Source organism: Rhincodon typus, chromosome 25 (assembly GCF_021869965.1).
Source record: "Rhincodon typus isolate 14 chromosome 25, sRhiTyp1.1, whole genome shotgun sequence".
In the NCBI taxonomy this organism is placed as follows: domain Eukaryota; kingdom Metazoa; phylum Chordata; class Chondrichthyes; order Orectolobiformes; family Rhincodontidae; genus Rhincodon; species Rhincodon typus.
The window spans coordinates 43,139,186-43,156,958 of record NC_063356.1 but is presented as its reverse complement, the minus strand read 5'-3'; the positions used below and the strand labels follow the sequence as shown (position 1 = coordinate 43,156,958).

General features: G+C 42.7%; 1 protein-coding gene across 1 annotated transcript; it reads right to left on the bottom strand.

Moving 5' to 3' along the window:
• Window positions 1-1,642: 1,642 nt before the first annotated feature.
• LOC109925050 (insulin-like growth factor I) lies at window positions 1,643-16,655 on the bottom strand. The gene is made up of 4 exons (XM_020525031.2): window positions 16,531-16,655; window positions 14,025-14,172; window positions 7,003-7,169; window positions 1,643-4,143 (listed from the first exon to the last, which is right to left on the bottom strand). Exons 1-4 carry the CDS (start codon window positions 16,573-16,575, stop codon window positions 3,925-3,927), a joined length of 579 nt encoding a protein of 192 aa, XP_020380620.1. The 5' UTR covers window positions 16,576-16,655; the 3' UTR covers window positions 1,643-3,924.
• Window positions 16,656-17,773: the final 1,118 nt, after the last annotated feature.

The following is a 17,773-nucleotide window of genomic DNA, read 5'->3' as shown; positions in this document are numbered from 1 at the left end:
CACATTAATTTGGAACTGCATTTAATTCAGAGCCATTTGAACACAACTCACTCAGAGATAGTAAGAACTGCCGATGCCGGAGTCAGAGATAACACAGTGTGGAGCTGCAGGAGCACAGCAGGCCAGGCAGCATCAGAGGAGTAGGAAAGCTGACGTTTGGGTCTGGACCCTTCTTCAGCTTTCCTGCTCCTCTGATGCTGCCTGGCCTGCTGTGTTCATCCAGCTCTACACCTTGTTATCTCAGAGTGCAGTCAGGGACTGTTGAAGATTCCCTTTGATATGCTCAGTCAGACTCTACAGCAGCCATAGTGAGGAACTGCCTGCTTTGTGCTTGAGATACACAGTCATGGGTACATATTTTCTGTCGCACCCCTTCCCCTTTCAGCCTCCTCCCTCCCAGATTTCTCGACGCCACTGATGCCATTGTCTGCTGCTGGCATTTGGGCACCAAAGTTCCTCAAAGACGTCTCCCATAGGAAAAGGAGGAGGCCATTCAGCCCAGCAAGCCTGCTCCACTTATCCAGTTAGCTCATAGCTGATCATATTCTTCAATGTCACTTTCCCACACTGCCCCAAATCCCTTGAGGCTGGAGTGGTGATATCACAGGATGAGTAACCCAGAATCCAGGCAGCATGGGTTCGAATCTCACCACAACAGATGGTGAAATTTGAATTCAATAAAAATATGGAATAAAGAGCTGGCCAAATTGCAACCACGTAACCATTTCCAATTCTCATAAAAACCCATCTGGTTCACAAATGTGCCCGGCATTATGTGACTCGAGATCCTCAACAATGAGGTTGATTTTTAACTGCACTCTGGGCAATGAGGGATGGGCAGTAAATGCTGGCTTAGACATGTTTGCTAAATCTATACATGACACTAGTCAGATCACAGCCTGGATACTGTGAGCAGTTTTGTGCCCTCAACCAAGGAAAGATATATTGGCACTGAAGCCAGTCCAGAGATGATTCACTAGGCTGATCCCAAACATAGAAGGATTGTCTTCTGAGGAGAGGTTGAGTAGGTTGGGCCTGTATTTGTTGGAAGACAGAAGAATGAGAGGTGACCTTAATGAAACATTGATTCTTAGAAGACTTGACCAAATAGATGAGGAAAGGTTGTTTCCACTTGTGGAAGAGCCTAGGACCAGAGGGTGTAACCTCAGAATAAGGGATCACACATTTAAGACAGGGATGAGGAGGAATTTCTTCTCTCAGAGGGGAGTGAATCTGTGGAAATCTATATCACAGATGGCTGTTGAGATTGGATCATTAAGTACATTCAAGGCTGAGATAGATTTTTAATCAGGAAGGGGACCACGGGTTATGGGAAAAGGCAGGAATGTGGAGTTGAGGACTGTCAGATCAATTATAATCTCATTGAATGACAGAACAGACTTAACAGGTTGAATGCCCTGCTTCTGTTCCTTTATTTTATGGCCTTACTGGGAATGAAGTAGGGTTCTTCCTGATCTATATGAGTTAGTTGCTGCAGGCTGTACCTTCAACCCACTGGCACAGTGCAGCCAAAAATAACATAATTTCCACAGAGATGTTATGATGCAAAATTCCTGCCTCCAAAATAACACAAAGGCAGTATTTGGATATCCAATTAGTTTGGCAACACATCACTTCTCTCTTTTGTTAAATGCTGTAGAGATATATTTTCTGTCCAGTAAAAATTTGAAACCAGTTCCAGAATGCTGCTGATGTACAATGCATCGATTTCACAAAAAGCGTACAGAATTATAAATAAATCACAGTAGAACATGACAAACTCATTCATCACAAACTCGAAGACCATCACAAAGGAACAGAACATTTTCAATGGTTGCTTTACGCTTGTGACATTGTGAAAAGACAGGAAGATTCTCCTCATTCTTTCGTCCCAGTGAAATCACAGAAATATTTTGAAGATATCAGCTCCCTGTTTTTTACAGGAGGTATCATTCCCACTTTATTAATGGGAATGGACCCATTCAGTTGTTGGGTAGGTGATGCAAAAGGAGATGGGGAGGACATAGGCCACTAAATGCAACTAGGACTCCATATTGACACAGAGGGGCAAGAAATGACTCATTGGGCCAAGGTATTTTTTTCTGGGTCATAATCTCTATGCAATCTGTACTCAAAGCAAGCAACAAAATCCTTGTCCTCCTGACACTTTATGATGATGAAATGATCGTCAATGGTGTTATTGGAAAAATGTCTAACCCAGTCAGAGTCAATTTCCCCAGTCCATATTATGACATTTTTATCAATGTTCTCACGACAGAATGCATTCATATATCATCTTAGACCTCACAAAATGTCCCATATTGTTTCACAGGAGCACGAATTACAGTTGATCTCTAAAAAAATAGAAAAAATGTGAGCAAAAACTTGACCAAAGAGGTAGATTTCAAAGTGGGTCTAAATGGAGGAAAGAGTGTTTGAGAGAGACATAAAGGTTTAGGGAGGGAGCTTCAGAGATTTGGGCCCAGGCAATTGTGGCTGACACAAAAAACAGCGATAAGAGTTTCAGCAGCTGATGGAACTGAGACTGCAGCAAAAACAAGGTGGTATTACGGAGATGAACGTCTTGGTGTTGGCATGAATATGGGGTCAGAGGTCACAGCGAAAGAGGTGCTGAGGCTCTGAACTGATTCAGCCTGAGATAGTGCCAGGGAGCATTGGTGTCAAAGAAAACAATGGTTTAACAAGTCGATTGATCTAGTTAAAAACATTTTGGAACCTCAATCCCATGATATCATCGATGGCTATGCCCAAGCAATCATGGACCAATGGCATTCATCTTTGTGAGAAAATGTTGTGGATTATAAAGTACCTATCGGGAGTACTGAGGATGAGTGGGAGAGTGACGTAATGCAGCGTAACATGACATTAATGTATTATAGTAATGTCACGCTTAAACATAATGTAGTAGTGTAATACTGAAGTGTAATGCTGGTACATAATACTGGAGGAATACATACAAATAATTCAACAGGCATTAAATACATGAGCAGGAAGTTTGACATTTATAGACACAATCAACATCAATACCATCTGCTGACATCAACCAATGGCAGGTGATGTTTTCAGAACTGTCAACATTAAATAAGGTGCACTTAATAGTCTTTGCAGAACTGTCCAATGGGGCACATCCTTCGATTTCAGTTTGCTCCTGACTTGGACAGACTGGTAGGTCTGGAGAACGGTGCCCATTGCAAATGTATTCATACCAGCCTCTTGAATAATCGTCATTTAATCACTAGAACTGTCCAGAAAATGGGAGAAGGATTTCACATCCTCTCCCCTCACAGCACTCTACCATTCCAGTCTATCTTCATTACCAACTGTCTCTGCTCGATCCCACTGGTCATAACACAAGATGGCCAGGGGCAAGCTCTTGTTCCTTGATGCTGTTCTCTGCTTGCTTGGTCCTTGTCAGTGTTTGTACAGACACTGTCCTCCTGTGTTCAGGTTTGAGATTCTCTGTGAGCTCATGTGTGATACATCATATTAAATTTGGTCCAAATTTCTTCAATGTTCTTTAAATAAGGAGCCCATAAAGAATAGTGTAGTTATTGGGCCGAGGGCAATTTGAGAGTGCACAGTTTGGAATCTCTCTGTCCCTTGCATTGTAGAATTTGTGAGGAGTATTTTTTTTCTAGGTGAGTAAGTCCAATATCCAACTTAGGCTAGGTGTTGGGAATGTGAGGTTGTGGGGCATAAGTGGTGGGTGAAGAGAATGGGGAAACAGGTCAGTCTGGCTTGAGATAAAGCAAAGAGCAAAATGTTTCGATGAAAGAAGAGGCATTGGTTCATTCCAACTCCATTCTCCATTCCAGGTTTCAACACTGGTGTTGAATTCACAGTAACATTGAAAAGGAAAGGCAGTGGAATCTAGTGCATCCTGCCTTCTCTCCTTCTTCAGTACTATCGCGAGTTTGTTATCTGAAGTTCTGGAGCTTTCTTTGGCAACTTGCTCAACAGTGCCATCAAAGGTGTTTGACTCTGGGATGGACTCACATCCTGTATTTCATGTTGGCTTCTCACTGAGGGTCTGCTTTCTGCCATTGTTTTATGCCCCAGTAATTTGGAAATCCACTTGGCAGACTTGGACATCTCTTTATATGAGTTCTTTAAATTTTCATCCTGAAACAAAACAAAATGCTATCAGAAAGTTGTTTGAAGAACAGTTACCAGGTGTGAGCTAAGGTTGCATTAGTTGGGGCTGGGGAGTCAAGAACTCATACAGATATCCTGACAGAGTCGCTTCCCAACAGCTTAACTCTTTTAAACAATCTGACCTGACACAAAAGAAGAACATCACTCTTTCTTTCACTTGAGGATGTGCGGGGTAGATTTTACAGTGACATTCAGAATTGAGGAGATACAACGATCAGGAGACAAACTGGAATTCATTTCTCCAGGAATGGCAAGACCATGAGTAACAATGGCAGAAAAAGTGCTGGAGAAACTCAGCAGGTCTGTGAAGTGAGAAACAGAGCTAACCTTTCCAATCCAACATGGCTCTTTAAAACATTAATACTGTTTCTCTCTCCACAAATGCTGCCAGACTTGCTGGGTTTCTCCAACACTTCCTTTTATTATTTAAGATTTCCAGGATCCACATTATTTTTATCGAATAAATAAAATTGGTCCCCTTACTTAATAAAAGATGTACTGGCACTGGAGGAGGTACAGAGGAGCAAAAACAGAAGTTGCTGGAAAAGCTCAGCAGGTCTGGCAGCATCTGTGAAGATCTAACGGAACTCTGATTTTTTCTCCACAGATACTGCCAGACCTGCTGAGCTTTTCCAGCAACTTCTGTTTTTGTTCCTGATTTACAGCATCCACAGTTCTTTCCGTTTTTATGAGGTACAGAGAAGGTTCACTAAGTTCATTCCAGAGTTGAGAGGGTTGGCTTATGAGGAAAGATTGAGTAGACCAGGACTGTACTCACTGGAATTTATAAGAATGTGGGGAATCTTATAGAAACATGTAAAATTATGAAGGGAATAGATAAGACAGAAGCAGGGAGGTTGTTTTCACTGGCAGGTGAAACTAGAACAAGGGACATAACCTCAAAATAAAGGGAAACAGAGTTTGGACTGAGTTGAGGAGGAACTTCTTCACCCAAAGGGTTGTGAATCTGTGGAATTGCCTGCCCAGTGAAGCAGTTGAAGGCTACTTTGTTGAATGTTTTTTAAGGCATAGATAGATTTTTGAAGAGTAAAGGAATTAAAGGTTATGGTGAGTGGGCGGGTAAGTGGAGCTGAGTCTCAAAAAGATCAGCCATGATCTTATTAAATGGCAGAGCAGGCTCAAGGGGCCAGATGGCCTACTCGTGCTCCTATTTCTTATGTTCTTATGTTAATAAGACCAGGGTGAAATCTAATAGAGGTCTTAAACCTTAAGAAAAGTTTTGAAAAGCTGGACATGGAGAAACTTCTCATTTGTAAGCAAGTTTGGAATCAGTGGGCATGGATAGATAGTGACTGACCCATCAAATAAAAGAGTGTAGGGGGAATTTCTCTACAAGGAGTTTCAATGCCTCAATCAATGGTGCATTCACAGGAAGGTCTGAAGCAAGAGGAGGTGAGCAGAAATGTGGGGCAATGTGGAAATAGGTGATGAGTGCAGGAGGAGGAGGTTTATATGGAGTTCAAACTTCAGGTTACATCAGCTGAATGACTGCACGGTTTCAGTGTTATAGATCTGGACTGTAAACCAATGAACAAACTCTACTTATACAGTTGGTTTAGAATCACCACAAAACAATTCTGGTTTCACTCTCACTGCTAAACCTGCAGTCCTTAGAGTTTATTGATTATTTGACAAAATGTGGGGAGAGACCTTCCATCACTATCCATTGTATTGGAAACAAATTCACAGGGCCACTATTTGTTTTTAGTTTCTTTGAACATATTCATTTCAAAAAGGTGTCGTCATTATCCGTTTTGTTAGTTCATGCAGATGCCATGGGAATGGATGTGTCAGGTAGCTATAGCATGGCAAAAGTTAGCAGGACATCCAGAAGCAGGCGATCATGTGATAAAATCTCCAGGAATATTATTTTGCACTTGCAGCACAGATGAGTGGGCCAAACCTTCTTTATTTCACTCAATTAGCATTCCTTCTTAATGTTTTATCCCTCATGTCTTTGTTACTTCTTCAATAAATCAAAGCTATTCATCTGCATCTTGCCCCCGTTGTGTGCAAATAGACCCAGTGCCTCATCCTGACAGGTAGAAATGTAAATGTAGACGAGTTTAAAAAATGCCCTCAGAGATGTACATCTTTGCTATCCCAATCCTTTCCTCTCGAACACTCTTCCAACTTAATGTCCATCTATACTCACCTCATCCACTCCCTTCCCATTCACACCCGCCCAATCCCCACTCAGTGCATCCCAGCTAACCGTTACCATTGTTAGCTAGCCTGGGCTTATCTATGACTCCAGTGGCAGACAAATGGAACCCTTATTTACCCTTGACAAACCCTGTAATTATAACAAACTGCCTTTTCCGCTAATTGTGCAATCAGTGGTGCCAACATTGTCAGCAAACGTGTCGATAACAACAAAGGTTAGCAATTAGTGACACAAAATGCACATACTTCTCCCTTCAGTAAAGTAAATAGAAATCAGAAGCTGACAAACATGAGCAAAGGGAATGGGATTAACTCCCTGCCATGTCCAACTGTGCAGGTGGCAAAATTCCCAAGAGACCCTCCCAGGAGCCTTGTTGCTCGATCACCATTCCCTCCCCAGGAACCTCTCTGTTTGATCATCATCCCCTCCCTGGAGTCTCTCTGCTCAGTCACCGTGCAATCCCAGGACCCTCTCTGCTCGAGCACCATCACCTCCCCCTTTTCTACTCTGAAGAAACCTTGGACGCATAATGTTTGACTTTGTGCCTATTTGAACACCTGTTTAACCATCAACTATAAATCTCAGCACTTGGTTTCACTAAGGGAGCGGCACCTCCTCATGGAAACTGGTCTCCTCACCTGGGGCTTGACAGTGGTTAAAGGTGGCACAGATCGCGATGTCCGGGGAGTGGCACAGTATGATTCCAATAACTGCAGGTCACAACTCCGAAAGCAGCATTCCTCCACAATGCCTTTACTCTGCCTCTTTATGCTGTACTTGTATTTTATGTATGAAGAACTTTTACCTGGAGAGGAGAAGGTTACAGTTATTGCTGGCACTGTATAACATCACAGGTTTTCCTCACAAACTACTCTTTGACCATGTTGAGTTGTGCTGAGTTAACACAATATCCTCACCAGCCAGTTCCCAATGTCATCAGTATCATAGTTGCTTTAGCCTACTCTATCAATGTCAGATCTTCTCAATCATCGTGGAAGGCAATGGCCTAGTGGTATTATTGCTGGACTGTTAATCCAGAGACCCTGTTACTGTTCTGGGGACCCAGGTTTGAATCCCAGTACGGCAGATGGTGGAATTTGAATTCAACAAAAAAAATTTGGAATTAAGGGTCTAATGATGACCATAAATCTGTTGTCGATTATCAGAAAAACCCAAGTGATTCACTGTTGTCCTTTAGGGAAGGAAACTGCCATCCTTACCTGGTCTGGTAACTCCAGACCCACAGCAATGTGTTGGACTCTAAACTGCCCTCTGGGCAATTAGGGATGGGCAATAATTGCCGCCTAGCGAGTGATGCACTCATCCATTAAATGAATACATTTTTAAAAATCAGTCAATTCCAAGTGTTTACAGAACTGGGCCATCCTGATCCATGTTACTGGCGCATGCAGCAATAATACCACTACTGAGGCAGGGAGGAAATTTAGCACTAATGAAACAGGAGGTCGACGGTGATCAAATTTGGTAACAATTCGATTGATTAATTATGATTGTAATTCAGTTAGATTCAGACCACTTATCAAAACAGATAAACACAGATCAAGAAGGAAAAGTAAATGTAGTGATTGCAATAAGGTCAGCCAGCTGGACTGCATAGAATATGAGTTCCCTGATTGGGGCTGTTAATCTGGTCCGATGAGGGAGCCCTGGCTAACAGATATAAATCATAGTGTCAGAGGTTCTGACACACTGGTGCCTGACACTGGATGAACCAGTACTAGAGTCAAGGACTATTCATGTGTAAATAAAGGGTGATTTGGTGATGGGATACCTGCCTCTGTGGAGTTATTTCAGTCAAAGTAGACTGGGAATAGCTACTTGAAGCAAGGTGAGTATCTTAGCATTGGGAGTGATTTAAGGAGATAGAGGGATTTCTGAAAAAAAAAGAGAAAAGTTTTGGCAATTAAGATCAAGGAAAACTCAACTTTTTTTCTTTATAAATACATAAATACAAGAAGATAGCTAAGGAAGGGTTAGGGCCAATTGAAGTTGAGAACAATAACCGGTATGGGAAGGCAGAAGATGTGAACATACAAATACTTTGCATTTGTTTTCACAAACAAATAATCGAAGCAGACTTTTTGTTAAAGAGGAGGGTGAAATATTGGATATAATAAACATAGGAGATATTTAGTTTGCAAGTAGATAAGTCACCAGGCCTAGATGAAATGTATTCAAGACTGATAATGGAAGCAAGAGAAGAAATTGTAGAGGCTATGACCATGATCTTCTCTGACTACAAACTGCTGGAGAACTGAAGCATTGTGATATTGCATTGTTGGTTAAAAGGACACGAAGAAGTAATGACAGTGCATATTATTGGAAGAAATTCCGATCTAGTACAAATCATAATTTAGAGAGCTGTTCTTCCAGCTTGCACTGAGCTGCACCAGAGCGCTGCAGCAAGCCTGAGACAGAGATGTTGGCCAGGGAACATAGTGGTGTGTTGAAGTGGCAGGCAACTGGAAGCTCAGGGTCAGTTTTCCTGACAGATGTAGGTGTTCTGCAAAGAAGTCACCCAGTCTATGCTTCATCTCCCCAATGTAGAGGAGACCACATTGTTAGCAGCAAACACAGGTGACTAGATTTAGTGAAGTACGGGTAAATCACTGCTTCACCTGGAAGGTATAGCTGGGGCCTTAGATAGGGAGGAGGGAGGAAGTAAATGGGCAGGTGTTACACCTTCTGTGTTTGCAGGGCATGGTCCAATGGGGCCGTGGGAGGATGTTGGCAGTGAAGGAGGAGTGGTCCAGGGTATCTGGATGGAACGGTCCCTGCAGAAGGCTGCTAAGGGAGAGGAGGAGAATACGTGTCTGCTAGTGGCATCCTGCTGGAGGTGGTGGAAATGGCAGCTGATGACCCTTTGGGTATGGATACTGGTGGGATGGTAGGTAAGGACCTGTTGCGTTAGGGAAGAGGCAGGGCGTTAAGGACCCTGTCAACCACAGTAGTGGAGAATCCTTGGTGGAGAAAGAAGGTGGACATTCTGGAGGCCCCTTTGTCAAAGCTGGCATCAGAACAGATGCAACGGAGGTGGAGGAAATGGGAGCATGGAATAGAGTCTTTACAGGAAGCAGGGAAGTTGGTGGGTTTATAATGGATATTGGTGAGAGAGGAAAGCAGTACTGATGATGTCCTTAATAATCCAGAGTTGTGGGTGGGGTCCCGAGTAGGTATGTAAAGGTAAATTGACTTATATTCTTTCAATGACGCAGGATACATCCCATCACGCAGATAGCAACAGAGATTAATCAGTACTAAAGGATGAAGTCTGATAGGAAGAGCTGAGTTGAGAAGGATCAGTGATGTTTCTGAGCTGTTCAACATGGGAAATGGAAAGTCCCAGTAATGGCACTAGATTATTTGATCTTCCTACCTCCATTAGTCAGTGCTGACATTTCAGTTTTATTTTGATGTAGGCTGTTTTGAATGAATTCAAGTCGTGCGTCACATGATCTTTGCATATACCGGGCTGAATTAGACATAAAAAGAGGTGCAATGTAGTTTGAATCTGGCTTTGAGCCCAGCATCTGCTTTAAAGTGCTTCCATGCTGTGTACAATTCCATGTAGAGTATCCTTGTGGGAAGGAAGCAGGAGGCCCTGGTCCTGAATCAATAACTGCACTGACTCCTGTGTGCTTGGGATATCTGTGGAACAAGAGACTTTTGGATCCTAACATATTGTTCATTTACAGATGACTCATTGACAGAAGTTGGCAAAATTTCAGACTGGGTGAAGCATTCCACTCATTGAGGAGAGGACCCAGTCCTTCTTATGACCTAATCATTGCTTAGAGACCCACAATACAAATATGTCTCAGAAGTACAGCTCCCAGAGAAGTTAGCAGATGAACGATAGCACCTGGGAATACAGAGCATGTACAGCAAATCAGAATACATCACACACAGTGTGATCCTCTAATATTGGAATGCCAGATCCAATGCTGTAAGTGCTACTGAACATATGCCCTGCTACCAAGCAATTCATTCGTCAATAAAACCGTTTCCATGGCCATTTCATAAGGCATTGAGGTCAACCATACAGAGTCTGATCAGAGTGCATAGGGACTCACAAGTCGGTTTACTGGGGAGACATTAGTGACCCAGTTTAATTTTTTTTTTGGTCACAGCAGTGACAATCATTGTTCAGAGCTTCATAAAGACACCAAGAGCCATTTCCCCTCTGAGTCTGTTCTGCCATTCAATCAGATGAACAAGCAGCCAGAAATGGATTTGAACCCGCTGAGGGGAGGCCAATTCTGAACTTTGGCAAGAGAGGGGGCAAGCAGTTTGGCTGTCCGTTCTATGCACCACTGATTGGTCAGCGTGCATCATGGATGGCAGTCTATATTTTCTAAATTGCTGACCAATCACAGAAGCTGCAATTCCATCCCAATTTCCACAGTCATTGAGCCTTGATCAAAATCACCATCATTGGCCTCTTGTAAGTTACTTGAACTTTCTAGTTAGGTTTCAGATTTCTGACAGTCAATATTGTGATCCCAGCTGACGTTAAGTGAAGCTGGAGTGAGTATGATCTGAGCCTTGGGAGGGTATCACAGCATAGACTGAGCTGGATATTGTTCATTCGGTCCATCACTGGTTGTTACTGGCTAGGCCAGCATATATTGCCTATCCCTAGTTACTCCAGCTAAGAGTCAACCACATTGCTGTGAGTCTGGAGTCATGTGTAGGCCAGACCAGGTAAGGATGACAGTTGCCTTTCCTGAAGGACATTAGTAAACCAGTTTCTTCGACATGATCATCATTAGATTCTTAATTCCAGAACTTTATTAAATTGGGATTCCGCCATCTGCCATGGCAGAATTTGAACCCAGATCCCCAGAGCATTACCTGGGTCTCTGGATTAACAGTCCAGTGATAATACCATGGGCCATTGCATCCATTGATAGTTCAAACTTAGCCTAAATTTCCTATGTTTGTGGATTAGCAGAGGTGAGTATTTCCAAGGTATAAATACATTGGCTTTACTCTTACCTCCAGTTAAAGGGTCATAGGTTGGAGGTCAATTTGACAGACTTGAGCATCAAATTGAGGCTGACATTCCAGTATGGCACTGAAGGAGGGCTGCAATGCCAGAAAGAAGCATTGAGCAGAGGTCCCATCAGCCGACTCAAGTGGATGTAAAAGATCTTAAAGCACTACTCAAGGAAGAGGGCGGAAGATATTTTTCCCAGTGTGCTGGTCAGTATTTTTCTTAATGACTGTCTGTAAGAGAGATTAAATGCCCGTTATCACATTGCTATTGGATGGGTCTTGATTTGCACTATTTGGAGCCACGTTTTCTGCACTACAACAATTACTACATTTCAAAAGTACTTCATTGCGGTGAAGTTTTTTGAGAATATGAAAAGCCTGATGTAAATAATCTCAGTGAGGGTAGACTTTCATTTGGGATTCACTCAATCCATATTAGATTGGCAGCTGACTACAAAACCTTCTACTAAAGGAAGAGAGTAGCTAAAGTAAGTGTGGGACCCTTAGAAAGTGAGACTTTTAAATTAATATTGGAAATAAGGAAATTGTGCAGGCTTTGACAGGTATTTTGTATCTGTCTTCACAGTAAAAGATGTAGAATACATCTCATGAATAGCTAAAAATAACAAAGTAAAAGAGAGAGAGACTTAAAACAATTCCAATCACTACAGAAAAAATATTGGGAAAGTAAATGGAACTAAAAGCTAACAAGGTCTCTGGACTTGATGATCTGAATGCTTGCACCTAGCATACAAAGGAGGTGATAACAGGGACATTTAGAACATGACAATACAATCAGGCAGAGTCCACATGGTTTTGTGAAATTAAATGTTTGATAAATTTATTAGTGTTCTTTGAAAGTGTAACAAGTAGGGCAGATAAAGGGGGATCGTTTGTGTATTTGGAAGTCAATGAGGTGCCACATTATCACACAGGATATAGGTACACATGTTGGGAGTAATATCCAATTGTGCAAACAGGATTGTCTGACTTACAGGCAACAGACAGTTGGGATAAATCGATCATTAAATAGATCAGAACCACAAACTGTAACTAGTGAGGTGCCATAGGAACCTTAACTCTTTGTAGTCAGTGAGAATGGTGATGGTTTAGTGGCATTATTGCTAGACTAGTAATCCAGAGACTCCGGTAATGTCCTGGGGACCTGATAGAATTTGAATTCAAGAAAAAGAAAATCTTGAACAAAGAATCTAATGACGACCATGAAAAGATTATTGCAAAAATCCATCTGATTCACGAATGCCCTCTGGGGAAGGAACCTGCTGGCCTACAGTAGATTCCAAACATACAACAATGTGGTTGACTCTTAACTGCCCTCTGGAATGGTCTAGCAAGGCCACTCAGTTGTTTCCATAGGCAACTAGGGACACCCACAATAATGAGTGAAGAAACAAAATCAGTGAGTTGGATGAAGGAATTGACTGTATTGGAGACAAATTTGACAACAGTAAGTTGCAAGACCTTTCAAAAGTACTAGGATTAGTTAAATCAATGGGGAAAAATTAATTAGGAAGGCAGATGGATTATTGCCTTTATGGAGTATGGGTCTTACTACATCCATACAGGGCACTGGGGATGCCACTCCTGTGTACTGCATACAGTTTTAGTTTCCTTATTTAAGGACGACCTAAGAATTTGAAAAAAGGTACTTTTTTTTTTCCTGGGACGGATGGGATTTGTCTTACGACAAAAGGTTGAGAAGGTTGGAACAATACTCATTGAAGCCTAGAAGAATGAGACGTGATTCAATGAGACAATTAAGACCCTGTGGGGTTTTGACTGAGTAGATGCTTGTCCTCATCTGGAACTAGGGGGCACAGTTTCTGAATAAGGAGTCTCCAATTTAAGATGGAGATGGGGAGAAATTTCTTCTCTCAGAGGGTTGAAATGCTTGACCCAGAAAGTGCTAGAGTCTGGGTCATTAAATATATTCAAGGTTGAGTTAGACAAATATTTGATCAACAAGTGAGGCAGTGATTATCAGGGGTAGGCAGGAATATGGAGTTGAGGTCACATTCAGATCAGTCATGATCGTATTGAATGTCAGAACAGGCTCCAGGGGACAAATGGCCTACTCCTGGCACTTTCTCTTCAGTTTTTATAAGTTTTGACTTACAGAATCTATACAGTGTGGAAATGTGCCATTTGGCCCATGCCACCCCTTCAAAGAGCATCCCACCCTGATCCATCCCCCTATCCTATCCCTGTAACCCTACATTTCCCATGGTTAATTTACCTAGCCTGCACATTATGGGCAATTTAGCATGGCCAATCCACCCTAGCCTGCACCTCTTTGGGCTGTGGGAGGAAACCGGAGCTCCCCACGGGGAGAATGTGCAAACTCCACACAGACAGTCACCTGAGGGTGGACTTGAACCCTGGTCCAGGGCACTGTGCTAACTTTTCCAAGGTATCTCCTTTAAATAGGAAGCCCTGAGAGGCACAGATATCAAAAGTGACAATTTAGCAGCCAAATGAGTAACCCACAAAGTGGGAAAAATATTTTCTAGCACGTTTTTCTGTGGTCTGTAGAAGTGTATGCATTAATTTAAATGAATGTAAGGCGGGGTTGAAATTGAAGACACACGTCCCAATTAAACGGTGTTAACCAGAAACTTACTGAAATAAAAACCCCGATCACCACATACGAACTGGAGTGTATCCACCAGCTCTGAGCCGCAGAGAGTCTCAGCAACCGCTGCCCATTGTGGCACAGCGACAAGGCACAGCAGAGGGTACAGCATCCAGAAGTGAGTCAGTGCATGGACCTGTATAGATCAGAAATAAAGAGACTCACTGAGTGAACGTTCAGTGTTTTAGCCCCCAGCCCATGATCAGCTTTTATTTATTGACACCAGTAATATGGCTGCCCACACAACTAGGGCCCAGCTCAAACCGAAATAAAAACAACAAAAAGCCGCTGTGAGAGCTCAGGTGGACAGAGACACGGTTAATGTTACAAAGTCTTGATGGCCTTGTATCGGCCCGTCAGCTACACCCAAGCCAGGCCAGTGGTCAGGTTGTTAGCATTAATCTCAGTGCTCTCCCTGCTGCCCACACCCATGTCCTGCCCCTTGGGCAAGGACTCCAAACACCAAACAGCATCCCAGAGCTCATTAGCACGAGCAGGGGAATCCTGATAATGGTCCAGCTAGTGTAAGATGTTGTAGCATGCTTGGATGTTCTCCATTAGGAAATCCACTCCTGACATACAGGAATGTTCATTAATTATGACCTTTTTCTGAGCACCTAACAGAGTGACATGGTGTACACACAGTCACACAGTGGAATGGGGTACACACAGGCACACACAATTACACCCTGGGTTAATGTACACACAGATATGCACAGTCACAGGGTAGGATGGTGAACACATAGTCATAGAGAGGGGTAATAAGAAGGAAGGATAACTTACACATAGTAACAGGGTGGGGTCTGGAGAAATCACACTGGACTTGAAACATTAACTCAGTTTTCTCTCTCCACAGCTGCTGTCAGACCTGCTGAGTTTCTCCAGCACTTTCTGTTTTTTATCACAGAGTGCGATCATGTAAATGCAATTATAGAATGGGATAGTGTGCGCACAGAAGCAGGATGGGATAATGTACACGCAGCCACAGGGGGAGGTCATATACCTACACTGTTACAGGACACACGCCTTCACAGGGTGGGATAGTACACACACACATTCACAGGGGGAAATTATGTATAAATAGATGCACAGAGTTACAAGGTACAACTATACATAAACTGCACATGGGCAGATATTAGACAGGCTAAACATAACACACATAATAACTGTATATTGACAGTTCACAGACTGTCCATGAACTATGCAGCAAATGTACACAGACAGTATTCATACAGGCTGCTCACACACCGTTCATAGAATATTGACAGACTACAGATTGTACACAGATACAGATTGAACACAAATTGTACACAGACTGTAGACAGACCTCCATGACTGTACTCCGATTCTCTGGAGACTTTTCAGACTGTTCCCAGATTATACAGAGGCTGTAGTACAGGCTTTACACAATTTCAAAACAGGTAACATGGACAGACTTCACACACACTGCACACAGAGACAGTTACAGTTACAGCTTCTCCAAATAGCTATTTTAAACTTGTTTTGCCCATTCCAATCCATTTCTTTCTCTCAAATTGAACTCTGTTTAAGTTTCTCTGCAGTTTTGGGATTTGCTTTGGCCGTTCGCTTTTGATAAATCTAGCAATATGTCACAGTTTCAGAAAGCTCTCTTACTCACTGGCTTCTGGACTGCCTGCCAAACCAGCTGTAAATATTTCTCTTGCCACTAGTAAGAGAGTTAGCACACAGACATTTAACCGATTAAACACCCTAACACAGTTTCTGTCAAATGGATAGAAAGAGTTTTCGCTTTGTGTCCTCAGCCACTCAGTATCTTTGCCAAGATAAATCTCACTATGCTTCCCATTTCCAATAACATAAATATAATCAGTTAGGAAGACCCGATGTGGATGAGTTTGATGAAAATCTATTCAATGTTTCTCTTTTTTTGTTTCTACCTGCATTTTTCTCTCCCTCTTATTGTCTCCCCTTCTATGTATCTCTCTTTCTCACTCTCTTTCTCTGTGGATGTCTATCTTCTCTGATTTTCTTTCCAGAGTTGGCCTTTTTGCCATTCTTTATGTTTCTGTTGCCTTTTGCTCCCTCTCTCTCTCTTGCACGGTTTTGTTTTTCTCCTTCCCGGGCCTTCTGTATTCTTTCTCTCACTCTCTTCCTTGGGTTTCCTCTCTTATGTTTCCCTTCAGCCCCCAGTTCCTCCCCTCTTCCCATGAGCCACTACAAGTTTATTTTCCATAATTTTTTTTTGCTATTATGATCAGTCCTCCACATCCAGTACAAACTGAACTTCGGAAATGACACTCTGAGAGCACTAAAGTTTCTGGTCAGATGTCCCATTGCTTCAAGCCAAACATTTTTTTTTAGAAAATAAGGCAGAAAATAATGAAGTCCTCCCAAAAATAAATCAAGACTTTCAACCAAAACCACAAGATTTATCAAAATTACAGCTGCTGCCACGAGTTGATTTTAAACAACATGCACTAAGTTTGAGACAGGGCTACAGAAAGACGGTCACCTTCAGTGCACAGTTGCAGCAGATGGAGCTGTGTGTAGGATTCATGGTGGAGTATGCAGTCTGACTCTCCTCCCACAGCGATCCCTCGGTTTCTGCTGATGATGTGGTGGAAGTCAGACTCCTTCATTCTTATAGCTCAAGGGGAAGGACCTTCCCTCAGCTGCACCCGCCCACACGAGGCCTCGACATACTTATCAAAGTTTAATTTAGGCAAAGAAAAACATAGCGGTTATGCTCACATTCCTCTGTTAGATTAACACAATCTGCATTTCGATTTGTCTTCAGCTCTCAAATCTTGATATCAACCCAACATATTTAATCATGTTGCAGTTCTGCTTCTTGGCAGATCCCACAAGACACTTGGTGGATTCAGTTTTTAGCACTTTTTGATGCTGTGTCCCTGAATAAGTCATTCTTTTCTGCACTTGCCTCATCCTTACTGTCACATTGTCAGGTGATTCATGTTAGCTCTGCGGCAGCTCAATGAGCAACGAACCGGGATACCAGCGAGGCTTCCCATTTCCATGGCTGGCTGGATTAGCACTCAGATTCGGCAGCTGGCCTCAGTACCCTTGTGCAACTCAAATTCCTGCTCCCCTCAGTCTCCAGGGACTCCAGTTTTATGATGTCAGAATCAAGGCAGGACTGACTGTGATGTACTCCATGGTGGAACGGACCCCAAAATCTCACTCTCACAACTTACCATCGTACAACAATGACTTGGTTAAACTGTCAGGAACAAGAGGTGAGCAGCATCTCTTATGTACCCCAGAAATATCTGACCATACCTCACCAATGATTGTTTCTGAAGTGCTGTCACCATTAATATATTAATAACTGTGGCTCCTATGATAAGCATAGCAAGATTCTGCAGAGAATAAGGAGCCACAAGCTAATTGTGGCACGGTGGCTCAGCAGTTAACACAGGTGCCTCACAGCACCAAGGACCCAGGTTCAATTCCACCCTCGGGCAACAGTCTGGATGGAGTTTGCACATTCTCCCTATATCTATGTCAGTTTCGTCCAGGTGGTCTGGTTTCCTCCCACAGTCCAAAGATGTGCGGGCTAGGTGGATTGGCCATGCCAAATTGCCCCTAATGTGCAGGCTAGGTGGATTAGCCATGAGGAAAGGAGGGGTAAGGGGATGGGAGGCTTTTAGGAGGGTCAGTGTGGACTTAATAGTCTGAATGGTCTGTTTTCACACTGCAGGAATTCTAGGATTCTAATTGCTCTTTATTTGCTG

Bases quoted from the DNA above. Each gene is read 5' to 3' on its own strand.
- LOC109925050 (XM_020525031.2), bottom strand. From the start codon at position 16,575: ATGAATCCTACACACAGCTCCATCTGCTGCAACTGTGCACTGAAG. The intron at 14,173-16,530 runs GTGACCGTCTTT...TGATCTATACAG, and splicing joins GCTGCAACTGTGCACTGAAG to GTCCATGCACTGACTCACTT. The intron at 4,144-7,002 runs GTGAGGAGACCA...GTTTTGTTTCAG, and splicing joins TAACCACTGTCAAGCCCCAG to GATGAAAATTTAAAGAACTC.